The sequence below is a fragment of the Rhinolophus sinicus genome, chromosome 5 (assembly GCF_057876585.1).
Source record: "Rhinolophus sinicus isolate RSI-liver-muscle chromosome 5, RSI-T2T, whole genome shotgun sequence".
Taxonomy (NCBI): Eukaryota; Metazoa; Chordata; class Mammalia; order Chiroptera; family Rhinolophidae; genus Rhinolophus; species Rhinolophus sinicus.
Window position 1 is genome coordinate 17,043,728 of NC_142505.1, and position 21,632 is coordinate 17,065,359.

Sequence of the window (21,632 nt, forward strand, 5' to 3'; positions counted from 1 at the left end):
TCTGGGTTAAATTTTTTAAACAGGTTGTTGGGTAAAGAGTAGATACAATTTTTATCTCAGTAGATGTTGCCAAAATATTTTGAACAAAGGTGTTAGTCATTCATAATCTTAGAGTAATAACATCTGTTTTCTTTCTGGTACTTGATGCTATTGGGTTTTCATAATTTTTGCCAGTCTAATGGAGGAAAATGATGTTTCTTTGTTGTTATTTGCATTTGCTTATCACTAGTAAGGTTGATTTTCATATATTTATTTTGCCCAGTTTAATATTGGGTTAATTTGTCGTTTTTTAAATTTTATTATTATTTGTGTATCGTACTGGTATGTTGTAGGTAATTTTTTCTACCACATTAAATGATTTTTATTTTGTTTTTAGTTAATCTTGTTTAGATGCCTTCTGTCTTCTCTTCTGCTTGATACTTACCTTCTCCATACACCCTAAGATTATATATCTTTTCTTTAAAAATTTTTGGGTTCTTTTTCTTTTTGTTGTTTCAATTGGGTGTTTTCTGCTACCTTGTCTTTCAAATAGCTGATTCAGTCCTCTGTTTCATCTAATCTGTTGTTAATTCCTTCTAGTGTACTCTTCATTTTAGTTATGGTATTCTTTATTTCTGATTGATTCTTTTTTGTGATTTCTGTATCTTTCTGTATGCTTGCTATCTCTGTTGAAATTCTTGCTAAGTTCCTTAAGCATTCTTATAACCAGTGTTTTGAACTCTGTCTCTGGTAGGTTGGCTGCCTCCATTTCATTTAAGTCTTTTTCTGGAGTTTTCTCCTGTTCTTTTATTTGGGACATGTTTCTTTGTTTCCTCATTTTGTCTGCCTGTCTGTGTTTGTTTCTATGTATTAGGTAAATCTCCTATGTCTCTCAGTCTTCACCAGATGGCCTTATATAGTAGGTGTTCTATGTGGTCCAGTGGCACAGTCTCTCTGATCAGCTAGCTGTACTGTGTGTTCCAGGAGTGTTGCTTATGTGTGTTGTGTGTATCCTCCTGTTGTAGTTGAACCTTCATTGCTTTTGGCGTGTCGGTGGGTGGGATTGACTCTCCTCTGTGAGGATTGGCTACCCCCATAGCATATGAGCCACTGTGTGGGGGCTGAACCCTCAGAGGGGGATTCGCCCCAGTGGGTTCTTATGCTTATTGAGACTACCCTTTGGGTGTACTGCTTGTGAGGCGAATCGGGTGGAGCTCTGTTTTGGTCTGAAGCCAGCCTCCAGCTGTGTTGTTTCTGGTGCCTCTTGGAAGGGGTTTCTATGTAGGCCAAGTTCAGCTCTTGCCTGTGACCAGCCCAGGGCTACCTGGTATGAGCTACAAAGCTATATGTGCTTGGTTGCTGCCTGTGCTGGATCTGAAGGCATGTGGGGGTGGACACACTGTTAACCAAGGCCAGCTGCCACCAGTATCAGGCCTGGGGTAGCTTAGCAAAAAGGCCTAGGGCACCTCTAGGCATATTGCCACCTGCCCATTGCACATAAGGCTTAGACGCTGAAAGAGCCTCCTTAGGTTCACAGGGCAGGCTGGTTGCCATAGTGCTGACTGCAAGTTGGGTGGGGTGGGGTTCCAGGAAATCACTGAGGTGGGGCAGGTGGTGTTCATAAAGTTAATGCAGATTCACTTCTTGGGCCAGTGCTGAACCTGTGTGCACTCTACAAAATGCCCAGAGACTGCTGAGGCCAGCTGCCACTTGCGTTGGCCTACAAATTTCTGAGAGCTGTCTAAGAAAAGCTACATCATGAGCTGTACCTGACTGCCTGCCACCAAAAGTATCCCAGGTGGCTGCACAAGCCATCATGGGCCATCTGCTGCTGGAAAAGCCTCCTGGAGTGTGCAGGGCAGGGCTGGCTACCCAGTCGCTGAGAGTGCCTCAGTGATGCTTCAAGAGCTGGGCAGTGTCCCAGGGAATCACCAGGGTGGGGCGCATGGAGTTCACCAGGCCAGTGTGGTCTCAGATTTAGCCATGTGGGGGAGGGCTTAACACAGGAAAGATGGTGCCCACCCGAAGGCTACACATGAGGCAGGCTCTACACAGGGATATTAGCAGCTGGCCCTCCAACCCTTTCCCTGAATCCACACAACTCAGTATTTCCCTGTATGTCTCTGGTGCCTCTGGAGTTGTCGCCCCTCTGCTGGAGCCCAGGGTGAGTGCCTGCGAGCAAGTGAGCCTGTGCACAGGCCCTTTAAGAGCACGTCTGGGTTTCCAGCTACCTTCCATCTCACAAGGATGGGTGGAATCTTTGCTGATTTTCATAGCCAGGTGTTGTGGGGACTCCTCTTCCCAGCAATGGACCCGTAGGCTTGGGAGCCCTGTGTGGGACTAGAACCTCTCACTGTTCATGGGGGACCTTCTGATACTCATCTCCTACTCATGGGTTTGGAGTCAGCCTGTTTAGCATCTCCGCCCCTCAAATCTTTTCTAATATTCATAAGTATTTTATTTTTATGCTCTTTATCTTTATTTGATTTGATTTTAAAGATGTCTTGAAAAATTTAGAAAACCTCAGAATATAATATGAAATTATACATAATAATAGGTATGATAGATAAACTTTTAGCTTCTGAATATGTGTGAGCGTAGATGTGCACCTGTGGATATTTCTTTTGATTGAAATAAAACAGCAGACATGCCTAATAAAATGAAATGAAATTTTATTAGGCATGTCTGGTGTTTATATGGAAAAACATTTTGACAATCCTATACTAAAAAGTAAGGCTAAAGGTATTGAAATAGGGAGAAAGCTATTTGTTTCAAAAAGTAAGTGTGATATTGTGAAAATATTAACATGGTGATGGCACAATGGTTGGTCCTTCTGCTTCTATATTGGTGCTTATGGATGAAATATAGTTTCCAAAAATTGGACCTTTTAAAAATAGCCTCTTTAACAGATAGTGGTAGTGGTTGCACAACATTTTGAATGTACTTAATGCCATTGAATTGTATACTTTAAAATGGTAAATTTTATGTTAATGTGTATTTTAGCACAATAATAAAAGGACTTTCTTAAACTTAAAATTTACTTATCTATTCATATGTTACATATCTGTTATGCTTACAACTAAATCTGTAATCTTTCAGAAAGCTTTTTTTTGGTTTAAAATACATTTAATGCTGTTAAAATGTCTGAATATATTTATATAAAAATAGTGAAGTGTTATTTATTAAATTTTGTTCAAATAATGACATTTAGATAGCTGTTTTTCCTTACACTGCCACTTTTTTGTCAATAATGAAAATTCTCTTTATTTCAGCTTAAGAAAATTCGATCGTTGCTTGTTGCTGGAGCTGCACAGTATGATTGCTTTTTCCAACATTTACGCTTGTTGGATGGAGCACTTAAACTTTCAGCTAAGGATCTTAGATCCCAGGTGGTTAGAGAAGCTTGCATTACTGTAGCGTAAGTATGTTCTTTTAGTGATAAGTATTTTTTATGAATGAATTTTGTACTCATAGATTCAGGACTCATTAAGTAAAACAGTATAGCAGGGTAACCCAAAAGCATATACATGACTCAAAAATCATTTTTATTATACATAAGGATTCAATTTGTGTAACTTAAAATTTTTTTTTTCTTAACAGCACTTTATACCAATGTTAAAATGTGTTTGTACGTGTAAAGTCTAATAGTTGATTTTTGGTCACTAAGTCTATGAATATAAGCAGAAAATGAATGGATCTGAGAACTGGCTATATTCAATTTTTCTCTTTACTAATTTGGATGTTAAGCTCTCTATTTCTGATATTTTAGCAGTTATTCTGAAATTGTAACCTGCATCATTAACTTATCAAAATATAAACCTATATGTTTATGTTTTTCCAAAATTCAAGAATGGTAGAACATTTAACTACCTTTTGCCACTACTATAATTTTGTTTTATATATTGTTGTATGAGCATTCTTTTGAAGATAGGGAATACCGATGCCTATTATTAATATTTCTAATCAGGATTGAATCAAATGTTCTAGTCAGAACATGGAAAAAATAACCCAGGATATAAAACTATAGGGATTCAAGAAAGGAAACAAACTTCCATTATTAACAGATGATATAATTATTCATGCAGAAAACCAAGAATCTATAATAAATTATTATAATTAAGAGACTTTAGCAAGATTGCTAGATCTAATCAGTATACCAGAAAACCAAAAATAGTTGAATTATTTCTCAATTGTAAAAAAACAAAACAAAAATGTAACCTTGAAAAATATTTTAGGATGAAAATTCTGCTCTGGCCATGATCCAGTACTGGTACAGGACTAGCCCTCTGGCAGAAAACTGGACAAAATATGTAAAACAACTATTTATAGGTAATGGACAGCAGACAGAGCAGAACTGTGATTCTCGTAAGAAAAAAATCAGTTGAGCAGTATGATCAGCACAATTTTGACCTGGAGGCACTTTCTGGACCACAGGGAAAGGACGGAGAACCCAAGCAGAGCAAGGCAATCTTACTGAGTTGAGAAGAACAAACAGAGATTGGAGTTTCTGAAGGGTGAAGTGGCTAAAATTTACAGTGCAGGAATATTGGAGAGGAGAGAAGAGATACACAAAAAAAGAGCAATGAAAATCTGCATGGGGTGGGAATCCCATGAGTCTAGCCAAATTCTAGTTTATACGTATGAAAGGTACAACTCCCTGCATACCAGAAAGAACTACTGGAAACTATAAAGAAAGCCACAATTCCAAGAGCTCATATGGGCTGGGAGGGGTTCCAGGTCTGACGATCCAGAATGGAGAAACCTTGTTGTACACCCAGCGCTTGCAATAGAGACCCAGAAAAGCCACTATATAAGAATAGTATTAAACTAGCTGTAAAGTAAGGCTGCTCTAGACTCTGCCCCTTTCAGTAAGCTTATAAAAATGAAGATGATTTGGGTGCATTACCTGCCTACTAGCACAAAACTCACACTCTTTAAAGAAAGACAACAAAATCCAGGCACAACAAGCACCTCCCTGCTTCTGATTTAGAGGTTCCCTTTTGCCTGTGAGTTTAGACAATTGGAAAATAAAGTATAACTGAACACTAGTAAATAAGTCTGAGTCTCTCTTTGAACCAAGAAAGAGCTTGCTTTTTGGATCTAACTGTATCCCAACCTTGTATTTGAAGTAAGATAAATATATAGAAATTAACCAATACTGCAAGCATTGTCAGAAATTGAGTGATTACAACATTCTTCCTAAGTGTTTTAACTAAAATCGTACAATTAAAAGCTGAATTAGTTTTTTAACTACAAATTTGTAAAGAGAAGACAGGTGTCCTTAGGATCCCCCAAACTAATTAGAGTATCATAGAGTTGTATTTTCAATCAAGAATTCTGAAATCCTACTCCAAAGATATCAGGGAGTATTTGTGACTAAAACAGTGGTGGCACCGTTAATAGACATAGAGAATGTCCAGAGGAGTATTGATTTGGGTAAGATTTTGAATTTGTTTATAAAATATGTCGAATTTAAGATGTATATTGGGCATTAGAATGGAAATATCGATGGATAAAGATAAAGGTCAGGGCAATCAGAGCTGAATGTTTTGCCATTCATGCTAGTGGTTAAATTCTGAGGTAAGATAGCTTCTCCAAGAGCCGTTGCAAATACATGTTAAAATGCCAAATTTCAACTTTGGACTAGACAGGTAAAAGATGTGAAAAGGAAGGAAATACTCTATTTGTACTTCCCTTTCTTTCTTCTTGTTTTCCCTTTCTTTCTCTTTTTTGTTTAATCGGTTAGAACCAATTAAAATAAAAATTTTACATTAATTTAATAAAAAAATATTTTAAAGTTACATAGTCCTGCCTATATTTACTGTTAAAGTGTTTTTTGAAAAAACATGTTTTATCTTCCTTTGTAGCCATCTTTCAACAGTTCTGGGAAACAAGTTTGACCATGGCGCTGAAGCCATTGTACCTACGCTTTTTAATCTTGTCCCCAATAGTGCAAAAGTCATGGCAACTTCTGGATGTGCAGCAATCAGATTCATCATTCGGGTAGGTTCTCTCTGTTCTTCTGTCTTCCTTCCTCCCTCCTACCGTACCCCCTCTTTTTTCCAATGTACTTAAATAAATCATTGGTATATTTTTAACCCCAAGAAAAAACTCACTTTTGAATTACTTTTCTGATAATAAATGCTCTACATTGTTATTATAGTTATTCTAGAACATTTGAATAATACAGAGAATTACAAAGTAAATATGCTTGCATACAGAATATAATATACACATGCAGGTACGTGTGTATGTGTGTGCAGGTAGTCATGTTATAAGTAGTAACAGGCAAATGTAAAACAGTAAAAATGTTACAGGCAGTGGTAAAAGATGACAGAAATATTCTCTGGATACCATTTGCTTGTAGTGTCAGTTTCCACCCTTTCACTTTGAGTCTATGTTTGTGCTTGTATCTGAGAGTGTCTCTTGGAGGCAGCATGTGGTTGGGTTTAGTTTTTTGATCCAATCTGCTATTCTGTGCCTTTTTATTGGTGAGTTCAGTCCATTTACATTTAGGGTGATTATTGATATGTGAGGATTTCCTATCATTCTATCATTGGTTTTCTTGTAAGATTGTGTCTCCATTGTTTCTTTGCCTTTTTGTTGTTGTCTATTATTTCTGTCTGTGGTATTCTGTGATTTTTCCCTCTGTTTTTCTTTTATTACTTTATTTCAGTTCTGGATTTTTTTGTGTGCGGTTACCATTAAGTTTATGTAAAAGAAAGTTTGATATTTAGACTATCCCATTTTCTTCAGCACACTTACTTTCTCCTTCCCATATTCTGTTTCAGGCCTTTACTCTCCCCCTTTTTATGTTTTGGTTGCTACAAGTTGTCCCTGTTGATGGTGGTCGAATAGCCACCTTTAGTATTTCTTGTAGTGTAGATCGTGTATTAGAAAATTCCCTCAGCTTCTGTATGTCTGGAAAGGTCTTTATTCTTCCTTCATATCTAAAGGATATCTTTGCTGGATATATATTCTTGGCTCATAATTTCTCTCTTTCAATAGTTTGAATATTTGGTTCCACTCCCTCCTGGCTTGTAGAGTTTCTGCTGAAAAATCTGATGATAATCTAATGGGCTTTCCTTTATAGGTTACCATCTTCTTTTCCTTGGCTGCCTTGAGGATTATTTCTTTGTTGTTAATTTTTGATAGCTTCAATACAATGTGCCTTGGAGAAGGCCTGTTGGGATTGAGGTAACTAGGTGTTCTATTTGCTTCTTGGATTCGAGGATCCAGTTCTTTCCACAAGCTTGGGAAGTTCTCCTTGACTATTTGTTTGAATATACTCTCTGTTCCCTTCTCTCTTCTCCTTCTGGTATGCCCATTATTCTTATATTGCTCTTTCTGATGGAGTCAGAAAGTCCTTAAGCAGAGCCCTGGCAGTCCGAGGTCTTCCCTCTCCCACAGCTGCGGTAATTCCGGGAATCAGTGAACTGGGAGCACTGAGCTAGGTCTGCGTCCTGTGCCTGTGTGCCCCACCTCACTTCTTCCTTCTCCCCTTCCCCCCCCCACACACAATTTGCCCACCTTTAGATGATTTCAGTAGTGCGCCTCTTAGTCTTGCCTGTCTGCTGCGCAGGGAGTCCTTTGTGGAGTTATAGTTGTTCAATCTGTTGTAAATTCCAGGGGAGATTTCAGGAGGCTCACCTCATGCCGCCATTTTTATGATGTCTTTAACTTGCTTTTTAAATTTCACATACTTGGGTAGCTTCCCTTTTTTATACATATGATAATCTTTTTTAATCTCTAAATCTATTCTCTATTAAAGGAGATTACATCAAGAGAATTGTCCTCACCATTCTTCTCTCTGAAATTTATGGAGTCCTTTTTCTCCATCCATTTCCAACATTGTGTACTAACAGTCTCTTAAAAGTCTTACGGTTTAATAAATGGAATATTATTTCACATTCTACTTAGCATTTGTTAGATTATTAGAGATGTTAGGTATTTTTTCTTTATTCTTCTGTGGATTCCCAGTTTATAGTCTTTGTGCATTTTTCACTCACTGATTTCTAAGGCCTTTTTCTGTAAGTGTATTAATTCTGTTTATATATGTTGTAAACATTTTCTACTGTCTGTCAATCCTTCAAATATTGTTTAAGCTATTGTTTGTTATATATAGAACTTTTAAATTTTTATGCGTTGAGACAATGTTCTTTTTGTGGTTTCTGTTGTATTTAAAATGACCTTGTCTATTTCAGAATTAGAAAAATATTCAGTTGTTTAAAACTTTCATATAAATTTTGTTTCTTAGGTTTAGATCTAATTGGATTTTATTTCTGTGTTAAATATAGCTATCTTAATTTTATTTACACCCGCAAAATACAAAACAGGTTGACCCAATGGCATGTAGTACATTGTTGTTCAGTCTTTCCCTGAAATGCCACCATTTTTATATAGTAAATTTTCATAAATAGATGGGTCGGTTTTTTTCCTTAAATGCCTTTTCAGTTTCTTTGATCAGTTTGTCCTTTTCTGTTACAGAAAGGACTGCTCTACAAGAAGGATTTTTTTTTTCCACAATAAAATGCAATGCCTATTTAAAAATAACGTGAATCTGTCTATGAAGATGGCCTTTTTTTTCTCTTTTAATATTTTTTTAAGGTTCTCTAAGTCTGGCAACTTCATAACAGTGTTGAAAAATAGTGGGAATTTTTGAGATCTTTGTTTTATCTCTGAGTTTAATGGGAGTACTTTAAATATGATGTTTGGTGTGGTTTTCTATGGATACTCTATATCAGGTTATCGGAACTTCCTTCTATTCATATTTTGATGAGGAATAGATGTAGAATCTTATCAAATATCCTTTTAATAGCTTTTGAAATTATTCTTCTCATTTATCCATTATACATTCATAAACTAAATTCTACTTGGCCAGTGTATATTATGAAACTGTTAGATTCAGTTTGCAAATATTTTAGTTTAGATTTTGGTATTTGTTTTAATAAGTCTTTTGTAGAATTTTTATATTTCCTGTTTTACATATTTTGTTATTACACTGTTCTTTTATTAGGGTTTTCTGACCTTAGAAGTTATCTAAAAACAATTCTAATGTTTTAGATTCTGTGTCTTCTTACATACAACTCTTTGAAGGGTTGCTGGTTATTTGTATTTTCTCAAAATATCAGTTTCATACAGATTTTAAGAATCTTTGACATAAGGTTATATACTGTATTCACTTAATTAAAAAAAAAGTCTCTAGCACTGTGCTTATGTTATCACTTTTTCTTATTGTAATACTACATGTTCAGATTTTTGGTTTTTTTTTTTTTTTTTTTTTTTTTTTTTTTTACACTTTCTATAGGCATTGTCATGGCCCTTTTTTAAGCGTCACAATTTAGTTTTATTGGTTCCAGTTGGGTTCTTTAATTTTTTTCTAATTTAGTTTCTATACTGAAGTTTCTTAATTTCTTTTTGACTTGGGTTGGCTTACTTCTCTTTCTTTTTTTCTAGTTTTTTGTGGTGTATCCTTAGATAATTTGTCCAGTTTTTGTCATTTACTATTAAAGGGTTATAGGCTTTCCTTTTTTTTTTTTTTAATTGGGAAATATTGGAGAACAGTGTGTTTCTCCAGGTCCCATCAGCTCCAAGTCATTGTCCTTCAATCTAGTTATGGAGGGCACAGCCCAGCTCCAAGTCCAGTCACCATTTTCAGTCTCTAGTTGCAGGGGGCACAGCCCACCGTCCCATATGGGAATTGGGATTCCACCATCCCAAACTTGTTGTTGAGAGCTCGCCTTCTAACCAACTGAGCCATCAGACCGTATAGTCTTTCTTTTGACTTTACTATTGATAGCATCCTAATGATTTAGATTTACCACAGTCTCTTTATATTTCAGTCATTTGTAATTCCCATTTCAACTTCCTCTTTGACTTACATAATGATACTGTTTGCATTTTCAGATCATTCTTTTGTTCTTGTCACCATTTTATAATTTTATGACATTTTGATTAGACAACTTAGTTGTACGTCTTTTTCGGTAAATGATTTTAATTTTATTGGTGTCCTAGTACATCATAAATTTATATTAGTAGTCCTGTAGCATTTGTAAAATATGGAATTCATTTGCAAAGTACAATAGAGTACTGCGTTTATCACTACATCTAGCTTGATATTTATATTCAAATTCTTATGGTCTCATTTTTTAAAAAGCTTCATTTGGCAAATTCTGATTCTAGTTTTTGTCAATTTCATTTTCCTAACAGTTCTTGCTTTGTGTACTTTATGTGTATGGTCAAAATTTTTTACTGTTACCATGTTGAAATAGTTTTTCCCCCCAGTCTTTTCGGTTTTTTGTTCATTGTGCTTTCTTCTTACCTGTTTCTTATTTTCTGAGAAATTCCTTATTTTTTGTCGGTGTCAAGAATAAAATCTCTATTTTACTTCCCCTGCCTTTGAAAAAGTATACATTTTCTCATTCGTGTTATATTTTTCCCTTAACCATTAAATTAAATTGAACAACATTTTCATGTTCACCAGTTGATATTAACTATGTTTTTATTGCTTTCATTCGTGGCCAGTTTTTATTAATAAACTCTTATTTTTTAATTGGTTCTGGATAATTTTTGTTAGGTTTTAGTGTGTTCTCAATTTTCACTTGTATTTGTCTTTGCATATTTCGAAATGGCTTTTTTTCACCCTTACACAACAACTGAAAAATTGGACTTTATTTTAGGTTCACAGTCCTTTCCTTCAGAATTGTTTGCATTTCCCTCAGAATTGTTTTTTAAGTTTTTAATGTTGTCTCTAAGAAATAAGATACCATTTGATCTTTGTATAGAAAAATAAAACAAAAACAAAATAGAAAGCTTTATAAAATAGTCTGTTTGTGTTAGAAATTTCCCCACAGTAGTTCTAGGAGTAGATCAACTTTCTTGAGTGCTTTCCTTACACAATGGGTAAGGATTTCTGACTAAAATGAATTTTTCTTAAATTTATGTTAAATGCCATGGATTGTTTATTTATTGCTTTTCTTTTCTTGGCCATGTTTTTTTCTTCTATTATTCTTGTTATACAGATTTTGGAACCCTCAATATCATTTATCATTTCTTAGATAATTTTTTGTCTCTTGTCATACTGCTGTATATGCCCTTAGGAAAAATTCCATTAAATTTCACTTACTTAATAGTACCCATTTTTCCATTCTTAGGCTTTAATTGTTTTCAAATTTCTCATTTTTTCATGAGCTTGTTCCATGTTATTGGTGTAGTATTCTATCATCTCACTGAAAATACACGTCAGGTGTTTTTGTTTGTTTCATGTTAGCTCCTGTTTTGTGCATTTTGTTTGTTTCCTAGGAGACTACCTTCTTAGATTGCTCTATTTGATTCCTAATTCTCTTTTTAATTTTAGAGAAGTTTTGTGTGTTTTTTTCAGTTTTCAATTCATATTAATAAATTAAAGTCTAAATTGTTCTGACTTAGTATTTGCTTGAATGCTTCATCTGCAATTGTGAAGGCCACTTTTTATTTTGCTTTGGTACAGCACTCCCTGAATATGGTTTAGCAGTACTTAGGTTATACTCTTTCCCTATCCCTGCCATTGTGTTGGATGTGGGTTAATCAGCAGTAGGGTCTAGGGGAGATGATGAGAGAGAGGAGGAGAATGGTAGGTGAGTGATGGTAGTATGTTGTGGCTAGGGAATCTCCTTAGGCTTTAACTTTATAGGAATGTTTGGGGAGTGAATTCTTTTGGGTGTTCTAGGAGAGCAGGTCCACAGAGCCCTTCCATGCTGAATGTAGCAGTTGAGTAGCACACAGGTTAGCACTCTCTTGCATTATTCTCTTGAACCGCTTCAGGTCTATGGGTGGTTTCCCTCTGAAGAAGCTGAAGACAGTGTTTTGTTTTGGTTGAGTTAGCTGAGGCAGACGCTGATGGGACACAGACATTCTCCTTCAGTGGGAAACTTGTTTCCCCCATACTTGAATCGCTATTGGCAGCCTTCAGCTGCCAGCCTCTTCAGGTTTCTCAGCTACAGAGAGCTAGATGCCTTTCCCAAGGGTTTGCCCCTTCCCAGTATGTTCCACATCCAGGAACTGATTGATGTGGAAGTGTAAAGATTTGGCCATCTTGGACCAATTTGAGACTTCTCTGAAAGGCCATTTTAGCTCCACAGCTCCCTTATGGTTTTGGGCAGAGATATCCTTGGACCATATCAGACAGAGATCAATTTCTTCCTCTGCCCACTCTTGCTTCCTTCTCATCCATTAAGATGTGTTGAGAAGCACTTAATATCCTACGTGCTAAGCTCCTTCTTCCTAGGTAACCCAACCTGTACCATTAGCTAAGAAGAAAAATAGAGATTCAAAGCATCAGATATGTATACTTAGGTTGCTATTTTATTCTTATGTCTATGTTGAACTTTTTAGTGTTTACTTCACTAAAGAGCGTAAGAATTACTAGTAGAAGTCAAAAGATTATATCTGTTGAACTTTACCTGAATTTTAGAGATATATGGATCAGCCAAAATGAAAGTTCAGTTAAAAAATCACCATTTCAAAGTGCTTTCCCTATAGTTAGGTATGTATGTAGATTCACTCTGATTACCTACTTTGATTACATAGCAGTTACTGTCTTCTACCAGCAGGAGTCATGCTACTTCAGAAAATATGACGGATACATTCCTAGTTCATCTCAGGGCTTCCTTCCCAAAACATACACTGTCCTAAAACAGTTCTCTGCAGTTGTACACTTAGCTTGTCTTCATTATATAATACTACAGTCACGCCTGTCCTTCTGAAACTATGTCATCATTACTCTTGTTTTCATTTGGGAAACCGTTTTCATTCATCTTAATTTGTTTCAAAATCTGATTTTATGATCTTTTCATCCTGTACTAATGTAACTAAATACTTGAGTGTAACGCAAATAGAAGAAGGGATTATGTGAAGTTTACATTATTTTTCAACTTTTTCTAAACATCTTTTTCAGCATACTCATGTACCCAGACTTATACCTTTAATAACAAGCAATTGCACATCAAAATCAGTTCCTGTGAGAAGGTAAGTTTTAGGGGAGAACAAAATTGGTATAGTTTTAATACTGCATTATGTTTAATTTTTAGTTTGGTACAATAATTAGTTATTAATTTCTTTCCTGCTAGAAATCTTAATAAAATTTGTTATGTCATATAAGGGAAAATGAGTGAAGCAATTTTTGTGACCCCCCCCCCCCCCACGTTTTTCAATTTTATCATATTAAACTTTGGTATATTTGGGCTTCTGGTTTAACTTAACAGTTGAATTGAGGAAATGCTGGAGATGCAGGACTAGATGTGGAGCGTAGCTGGTAGTCAGGTATATGGGTACAGGTGATGTTGCGCAAGTAAAGACTATAGAAGAGAAGTAGGCTGAGATCTGCAACAACCAGGTGTGCACCTGTTTTAAAGACAGGTGGAGAAAAAATGTTAATAAGGAAAAACAGGGCAGAACTGTGTCGTTAGATGCCTAGACAGAAGAGAAGCTCAAGAATGAGGCAGTTGAAGAAGTTGAGAACTAGAGGGCTTAGGAGAAAATACACAAATACCTGATTAAAAATGTATATACACACACACAAACAGGTGTATTTAAGGAAACAAATTGTAGAAATAGAAGATCTGTCACATCTTTCTTGGTCACTACTGTATATCTTCAATTTCTAGTGCACAGTAAGTATGTTTTAAATTAAATGAAATTTGTTAAATTTTGTATTTGGCAAGCATTTTAAGTTAAACTCCTGGGGAATTCTTAACGATCTTTTTGAACTATTGACCATAGGAATAGTTGGAGCCTTAAAGTAAGTTAAGTATTCTACAGTTAAGATACCGAAAAACAGTGAGTCGTCTTTTGACATCTGTGGGAGATTGGTTCCAAAATCTGCAGATGCGCAAGTCCTTTATATAAAATGGAATAGTATTTGCATATAACCGATGTCCCTACACATCATTTCATTTGTGTGAATTCAGCATAGTGTTTGGTGCATGGCAAATTCAAATTTTGCTTTTTGGAATTTTCTGGGATTTTGTATGTGTGTGTGTGTGTGTGTGTGAATATTTTCAAACCATGGTTGGTTGAATCCATGGATATGAAACCTGTGGATACAGAGGGCCGATTATACTGTAATTCAGGGGTCAAAGTGCAATATTATAGAAGAAAGTATTAATTAGCATTTTGTTATAAATTAATATAGCATAACATTTAGTTATAATTAACTTCTATTTTTCAGGCGTTCATTTGAATTTTTAGATTTATTATTACAAGAGTGGCAGACTCATTCATTGGAAAGGTATGCAGTGACTCACCTTCTCTCTCCTCCCTCCCCTCCCCACTGTTACTGATTGTTTAGATGTCAATGGTATTAGTTTTGCATTATTTCTCATTTTGCCTTCAAAGTTATTTGTACTAGTTTTCCCTTAAAGCTGTAGTGTGGTCCTCATATTATTCGTTGTACTATAAATAGTGTGTTTTTCTTTTCTTCTTTGTAGGGTGATTGAGGATCCCTTAGGTAGAATGAATCATATAAGATACTCCAGGTTAAACAGGGCAAAAACTTAAAAATGTATCTCTAGTCATGTGAGATAGGTTTAGTGAGGTGCAGTTAATCAAGTAATGAATGATTTAAGATAGAGTGATGGAAGGCACTGCCTTTCAGAGGAGAGAGATTTAAAAAAAAAAAATGATATCGCAAATTTTCTCCACATCAGGTGTCATTGGTTAGGTAATATACTGGGCAGTGTTTAATGTAGCTCTGAGATGAACAAGAGGAAAATGTGGGCAGCTGGTTGGTCACTGGCTTTTTGCATGACTGTATTTCTCATTGGTTTCAAGTTTGAAGTTTAGGATATATCTGCGTTTATGTTGAATATGTTGCTGATTTTCCATTTTAATGGAAATCATTAAATTTGTTCATAGCCCCCCCCCCTTTTTTAAAGTAGAATTTGTTGTTTAATACAGGTATGATATAATTTCCAGTTTTCTTTAAGTTCATTTGTGGCATCTACTATTAGTCAGATTATAACTGATGATACTACTAGCAAATCATTTTCTACATTGGTGTGTTAATAAGGAACCTCACAGAAGTTTATTTTTTATTCACTAAAATTTTTAAATTGGGTTATTATATATTTGTACATTATCTGGATTTCATATAAAAATAATTATTTTCAGGTTTATAATGTTTGACTTGCCAGACGGAAATTATACGTGAATGAAATGTATGAAGTAGATTATTAGAAAATCTTCCAATCTTAAATTTATTATTGTGCAGTAATTAATTTTTTACCTCTTCTGCCCCTTTGTGATTGATGTGTAAACACATAGGCAGTAAGTATCATTTGTGGTGAAATACATAGTTTTACACATGAATCTAAAGATATTTTATTTTATAGACATGCAGCTGTCTTGGTTGAAACTATTAAAAAGGGAATTCATGATGCTGATGCTGAGGCCAGAGTGGAGGCAAGAAAGTAAGTCTGTAATACATTTTTGTGACAGTTTAAACACACTTTGGTCTTTTCATTGAAAGGCATTATGTTGGGAGAATGAAAATACCAGAAGTTTCCCAAGTATTGTACTTGATTAGCTCTTTAGTAAAAGTGAGATTAATTTTTCTCCATTAAATCTGCACTATATATCTAATAGTTTTCTTCACGTTGTCATTTGTATAATCATCAGTATTCCTTCTATTCCATCATGACATTCACTTTCATTGAGAATAAATGTAACTATCATTTGTTGAGTACGTGTTATGTACACGATACTGTGTGAGGCAGTTGGTATTCATTATTTTCTAATACAGAGGGTGCCAATAAAATGTATACACATTTTAAGAAAGGAAAAAACTATTAAAATTGTAATTCTGAATATATACGGATAACAAAAGATGAATACAAGTCACGTTTGACTTCTGCAATTACAAGTGGTGCTCAGAGTGGTTACCATAAGCGTCCAGAAACTTCTGATTATAGGCGAACTACTGCTTGAGCAATGGTGACCAAAGTGTCCACTTGTATACATTTTTTTGGCACCCCCGGTATTTAAAATGATCCTGCAAAAGCAACATCTCCTTAGATTGACAACTTAAGGTTGGAGATTTGGGGGTGTCCCACGGACACATGAATCATAAAGGATCACAGCAGTGTTTTGAACTGAGATCTGCTTTCTCAATAGCATGCCATCATTCCACCCAAATTTGTTAAATTTAGAAAGCCTTCACTTGATATATAATGGATGTATTAAAACCTACATGCTCATCTTCATTCTTGAATGCACACACTTTACTGTTAATGTCTAATCATGTAAAGCTATTACATTGTGCTTTTTTTCCTTTTTTGTTGTTTGTTCATTTGTTTTACAGGACATATATGGGTCTTAGAAACCATTTTCCTGGTGAAGCTGAAACATTGTATAATTCCCTTGAGCCACCTTATCAGAAGAGTCTTCAAACTTACTTAAAGAGTTCTGGCAGTGTAGCATCTCTTCCACAATCAGACAGGTCTTCGTCCAGCTCACAGGAAAGTCTCAAGTAAGGTCATATACGTGATAATTATTGATTTCTTACTCTACCCATTTCCCTAGAGTTTCTTAAGTTGGATCGTTGAATATCTGCTTGCTTGCACTTAAAGCCTTGAAAAGAATGATTTGAATGTACTTATTTTCTCTGGTCTGTTGTTTCAAGGGTTGAATTACATGCTGGTGTAATTTCTTCTCTCTGAGTAAAGTTTTTGTGATTCAGATTTTGTTTCTATATGTTCACGTCTGTGAAAAAGGTTGGGAAGCACTGATTTATATTCATTTTTTTAATACTCCCCAAATAGTTTATACAGTAAGTAGCCCATTTGTAGGTCATTATGATGGAGGAATTGTCATGGAGATTCCACAGTCATGTTCAGTACTCTGAGGCAGTAAAAACTCCATTGCTTTCCTCACCTCCTGCACAGCTCCAGATTTCAGCAAATCCCTCAAGGGGCAATATTATCTAGTATCTGACTCATTTATCTGTAACTCCATTCTCATCATTATGTTGGCTACCTCCAACCCTACTGGCTTGGCAGCCTTAACCCTATTTTCAATGAGATTGCTAACATCTCAGATGCCTTCTTGGCTCCCTAGCAGTGGCCACAGTATCTGCAGATTTCCCCAGGGAAGAGCAGCTCACAGAATGTGAGCTTACCTCTTCGTAATGTCTGTCTTTTTGGGACTTTGATCTCACAAAGATTATCAGTTGCCTTGGCAGCTCTCTGATGCAGAACTAGGACCAGGGTGAGGCAAATAAGGCACCTAGAGGGCAAAATTCAAGGAAGCACTCACAGGATTTTGTGAGTGCTGTACTAAAGTTCAGTGACTTGTAAGTTTTCAGAATAAAAGCATCTGATTTCAAAAAATTATTGTGGAAATAATTACCTAGCTAAACTTTTTTAAATGTGTAATAAGTCCTTCACTTCCATTGAGCTTGTTTGCTTTTTCCCCTTTACTTTTATTTACTATGCTCAGACTTCAAAGTGCATATGAAGCACCTGAAGATCTTGTTAAAATGCAGAATCTGTTTCAGTATATCTGGGATGGGTTCTGAGATTTTGCAATTTTTTTATGTGCTCCTGTGTGATGTCAGTGTTTTTTGTCCATGGATCATACTTTGAGTAGCAAGGATTTAAACAAGATATTTTATCTTACTATAGTATAACACATTTAAACATAAACAATTTTAAATTCTGTGAACCTCGAAGTGGTCTGCTTCAGTCTAATAAGGTACCAATTTTAGGGGACAGCTATAAAAATAATGCAATACTGCGTTTAACTACAAATTTACTATTTGATAATAATCTAAAGAATATTTTTCATTAGCCTGATGTTTTTGCTTCTCTCTTTCCACCACCTTTACAATTTATAGATATGCTTTCAAGATCTCCCTTATTTACATGGATGCGTTCTTTTTTTTTTTTTTTTTTTAACTTTTATTTATTTAAGTGTGTTTTTCCAGGACCCATCAACTCCAGGTCAAGTAGTTGTTTCAACCTAGTTGTGGAAGGCACAGCTCACAGTGTCCCATGTGGGGATCAAACCGGCAACCTTGTTAAGAGCACCGCGCTCTCACCAACTGAGCTATCCGGCCGTCCCTACTTGATATATTCTTTATGTATGGGCTGCCGAGTACTGTTGTAATTAAAGATAAATAATGTCTTTGAGATGATTAGAGCTGCTTTCCTCTCTAATCACACATGTTATCCTCAGCAGTAGTTCTCAGCCTTGTTTCTGTGGCCCCACACTGAATAGCACTGCTGTAGGTAGTGTGATACATATATGGTAACCGCATGAGTTACAAAGGGCCACAACCATTATGACTTAGGTAAGACAGGCTTTGGTTACACTGAATTCCCTGTGTGCTGGTAATAACACAACCTCTCTCTAAGTAAAATACCTTGGAATACAAGTGTTGGAGAGTGCTATTATTCAGTCCTCTATGGTGAGCCCTATAACGTGTGCTGAGGGCCAGAGTGAACAACAGCAAACTGGCCCCTTTCTCTGTCGAGTTTGTAGTCTTTATTAATTTCATTTTTGCTTCACAGCTAGTTGAGATACCATTGATATGTAACACCAACTGTGGTAAAGTGATGTGTAAAAGGAAATTTAAAATTAGAAGTACTTCTCAACTCTGTAGAAAACTCAGTATCATTTCCGTAATTGTTATCAGAGGAGTAATAAATTACATCTTCTTACTAAAAGTATTTCCTTTTACCTTGCAGTCGCCCTTTTTCTTCCAAATGGTCTACCGCAAACCCATCAACTGTAGCTGGAAGAGGTAAATTGCCTTTTTAATTAAAAGTCATAGCATTTTATTTAGTAAATAAAGTAAAAGCAACTTTATCAAAGAAGTAAAAGTTACTATGTAAAATAATTTTCTTGCCGTTGGTCACATCAAAACAATTTAAAATATTGCATTTAGCTTTTTAAAACTGTTTTATATGCTTTTAAAGCTTTCAAAATGTAGCTTTTAAACTGTTTTAAACATTTAAACTCTTGATTGACCCACAGTGAGAATATTATTTTATAAAATAATCTAATACCACACATATACAGCTGTACTTGTATTTGTACACCATATATACAATGTAGTCTATACAATCTTATGCATACAATATATATATAGTATGTAGTTTATTGTATACATGTATACATATATACCATAATATGAAGTTGAATGAAGCACTATTTACCCTTACTTATGATGTACTGTTTTCTGTTTTGCTTAATTTCTTTAAAATGCTTGTCATGACTCACTCAATTGATTTCACAGCCTATTAATGGGTCACAGCTAAAAACTAAAGACCAGAAATTTAATGGCTTAATTTACAGTGCCTAAGAGTAGCAGAACCTGCATTTTTTTCTAAATAACCCTACTCCCATACTAGTCCTCCTTGCTTTTTTCTGATAGTAAAAAAATCTCACTGTTGCCATCTATTTATCTTGTACAGTGCTTCATTTTCGTGAGTCAGTCATGAATATCTGTATCTACAAAACAATCGTATAAATTTTACAAAGTATAGTTATTTTTCCCATTTTACAGAAGAGGAAAATGAGGCAGAGAAATATTGAGAAAGTTGTCCAAGAAGATTTAGTTGTAACAAGATTGAAACTGAGGCATTTCGACTTTAAAATACTATAAACTCCTTTCGAGTGCCCATTTGGCCACTGCTTCTTTTTTGACTATTTGTCATCATGGCTTAGCTCCTGGTGGCTTCAAGTTCACATAATTTTTACACTTAATATAAATAATATAGGTTACCTTTGCTTTGTTTTTCCATAGTATCAGCGGGCAGCAGCAAACCCAGTTCCCTTCCCGGAAGCCTGCAGCGTTCACGAAGTGACATTGATGTGAATGCTGCTGCGGGTGCCAAGGCACATCATGCTGCTGGGCAGTCTGTGCGAAGTGGGCGCTTAGGTGCAGGCGCCCTGAATCCAGGTTCCTATGCATCACTAGGTAAGGCAGCAAGTCATGGGAAACTGAACAGTGTTTTCTCCCTGGCCTTAGGGAAGTCAGAATCATCTTTATTTTATTCTTGTCAGTTAAACATAGTCCATAGTCCAGGGAATCTGAATCATCTTTATTTTATTCTTGTCAGTTAAACATAGTCCATACATTTTAATATGACTCTATACTTGAGACATAGTTCTGAGATATGTAAGCCGCTGTGTTCCCACTTTTCCCTTTTGTCATTCTGCTAATCATGTTGATCAAAAGAACAATTCTTGATTCCATAATTTGCCTATAGGATTTTCATAGCTCTGCACTACTGCCACATCCAGCCTCTGGTTACTAAGGAAGTTTGGGTAGGGCATTGGTTTTGTATCCAGCTTCTTTGTTCTTTCTCCTACTTTTGTTCCCTTACCAAGAAGTTAAAGCCTATTGGGGATCTGGGGAAATTGCGAAACTTAATCATAATCAAAGCTGAAAACTTTTATTTCCCAAAGCTATTCAGAGTTTATTGTGTCCATCAGTTTTAAAGTTTGAGGTTGGTTATCCAAATTGCTTATCCCTGTTTTGGGCTTCATTTTTCTTTCTCTTTAGTAGCACTGGTAGAACACTAGGCAGACAGATGATTGGAACGAGATTTTAGAGATTTTAGTATGAATGTCGTACATGATAAAGTTGGCATAGCTGCATTCAATGAGGAAAGTATAAATTATTCAGTAAATGGTGTTTAGACACATGGCTTAAAGTTTGGTACATATTTAAGTTAGAACTGTGTTTCACGCCATATAAAAATGTATTCTAGATGACTAAAATGTTGAACAAAAACATAACGCAACTTGATGAAAACATGGTTGTTGAGTATTCATCTAATCTCAGGTTGGAGAAGGAATTGCTAAACATAAGGGCCAAAAACCCATGAGGGAAGAGTTCCTCAGATTTAAATCTTAAGTGTGAAAAGATGAAGCTAAGTGTCTAAAACTAAAAAGGGAAAAAGTTTTTGCCATGTACTACAGAAAAAGCTGAAATGTATGAGGAACAGATGAGCTTATTTTTATAGAAAAATATTCTACATATATCAAGAAAAGCATATATCAGCATTGCCCCAAAACAACAGAGTAAATGTTGAACCTCAGTTGTAATCAAACAAATACAAATTGATAGACTTGTAAATATAACAAGAAAGTTAAAGTTAGTGCCTACCATCGATAAAGAGTGGTTAAAACGTGCTAATGTGAATTGATCATGGAGCACTTTTTCTGAGTGGCAGTTTCGCTTTTAAGTGTGCAGAATTTTGATCTAGTAATCCAATATTTATGGATAGTTATGTTAAACAAAAAAGAATATTCATGTTTTTCATAATAGATGTTATCAGAGTCAATTTTGATATGTAACAAAGGGGAATCATTAAGATATGATATATCCTTATATATACTACATAGCCATTAACAAGTCATATTTTTCATGAAGATCAGCTATATGGACTACCAAACAATAATTTCATCATTTTGTATAAAATTATACACAGATGAAGGACTGGACAAGACCTAACAAAGGTTATCAGCAGTGGGTTGATTAGTGCTTTTAATTTTCATAAAAATTTTCTGTATTACAAATATTACATTGCTAGGAATGCAATGTTATTTCTATATATGAAAACCAGTCAACATAATATACCATATTAAAATAGCATTTGAGGGCCAGC

At 35.4% G+C, this 21,632-nt stretch overlaps 1 protein-coding gene across 50 annotated transcripts in view; it reads left to right on the plus strand.

Moving 5' to 3' along the window:
• CLASP2 (cytoplasmic linker associated protein 2) overlaps window positions 1-21,632 on the plus strand; it is a 141,668-nt gene that overhangs the window by 58,512 nt on the left and 61,524 nt on the right. For all 50 annotated transcript variants that reach the window (XM_074312691.2, XM_088798285.1, XM_019727691.3 and 47 more), the window contains 8 exons: window positions 3,252-3,397; window positions 5,847-5,982; window positions 12,914-12,984; window positions 14,186-14,245; window positions 15,348-15,425; window positions 16,316-16,483; window positions 18,702-18,757; window positions 19,763-19,936. In XM_074312691.2, coding sequence (XP_074168792.1) covers window positions 3,252-3,397; window positions 5,847-5,982; window positions 12,914-12,984; window positions 14,186-14,245; window positions 15,348-15,425; window positions 16,316-16,483; window positions 18,702-18,757; window positions 19,763-19,936 — 889 coding nt within the window. The remainder of the gene's footprint in view (window positions 1-3,251; window positions 3,398-5,846; window positions 5,983-12,913; window positions 12,985-14,185; window positions 14,246-15,347; window positions 15,426-16,315; window positions 16,484-18,701; window positions 18,758-19,762; window positions 19,937-21,632) is intronic.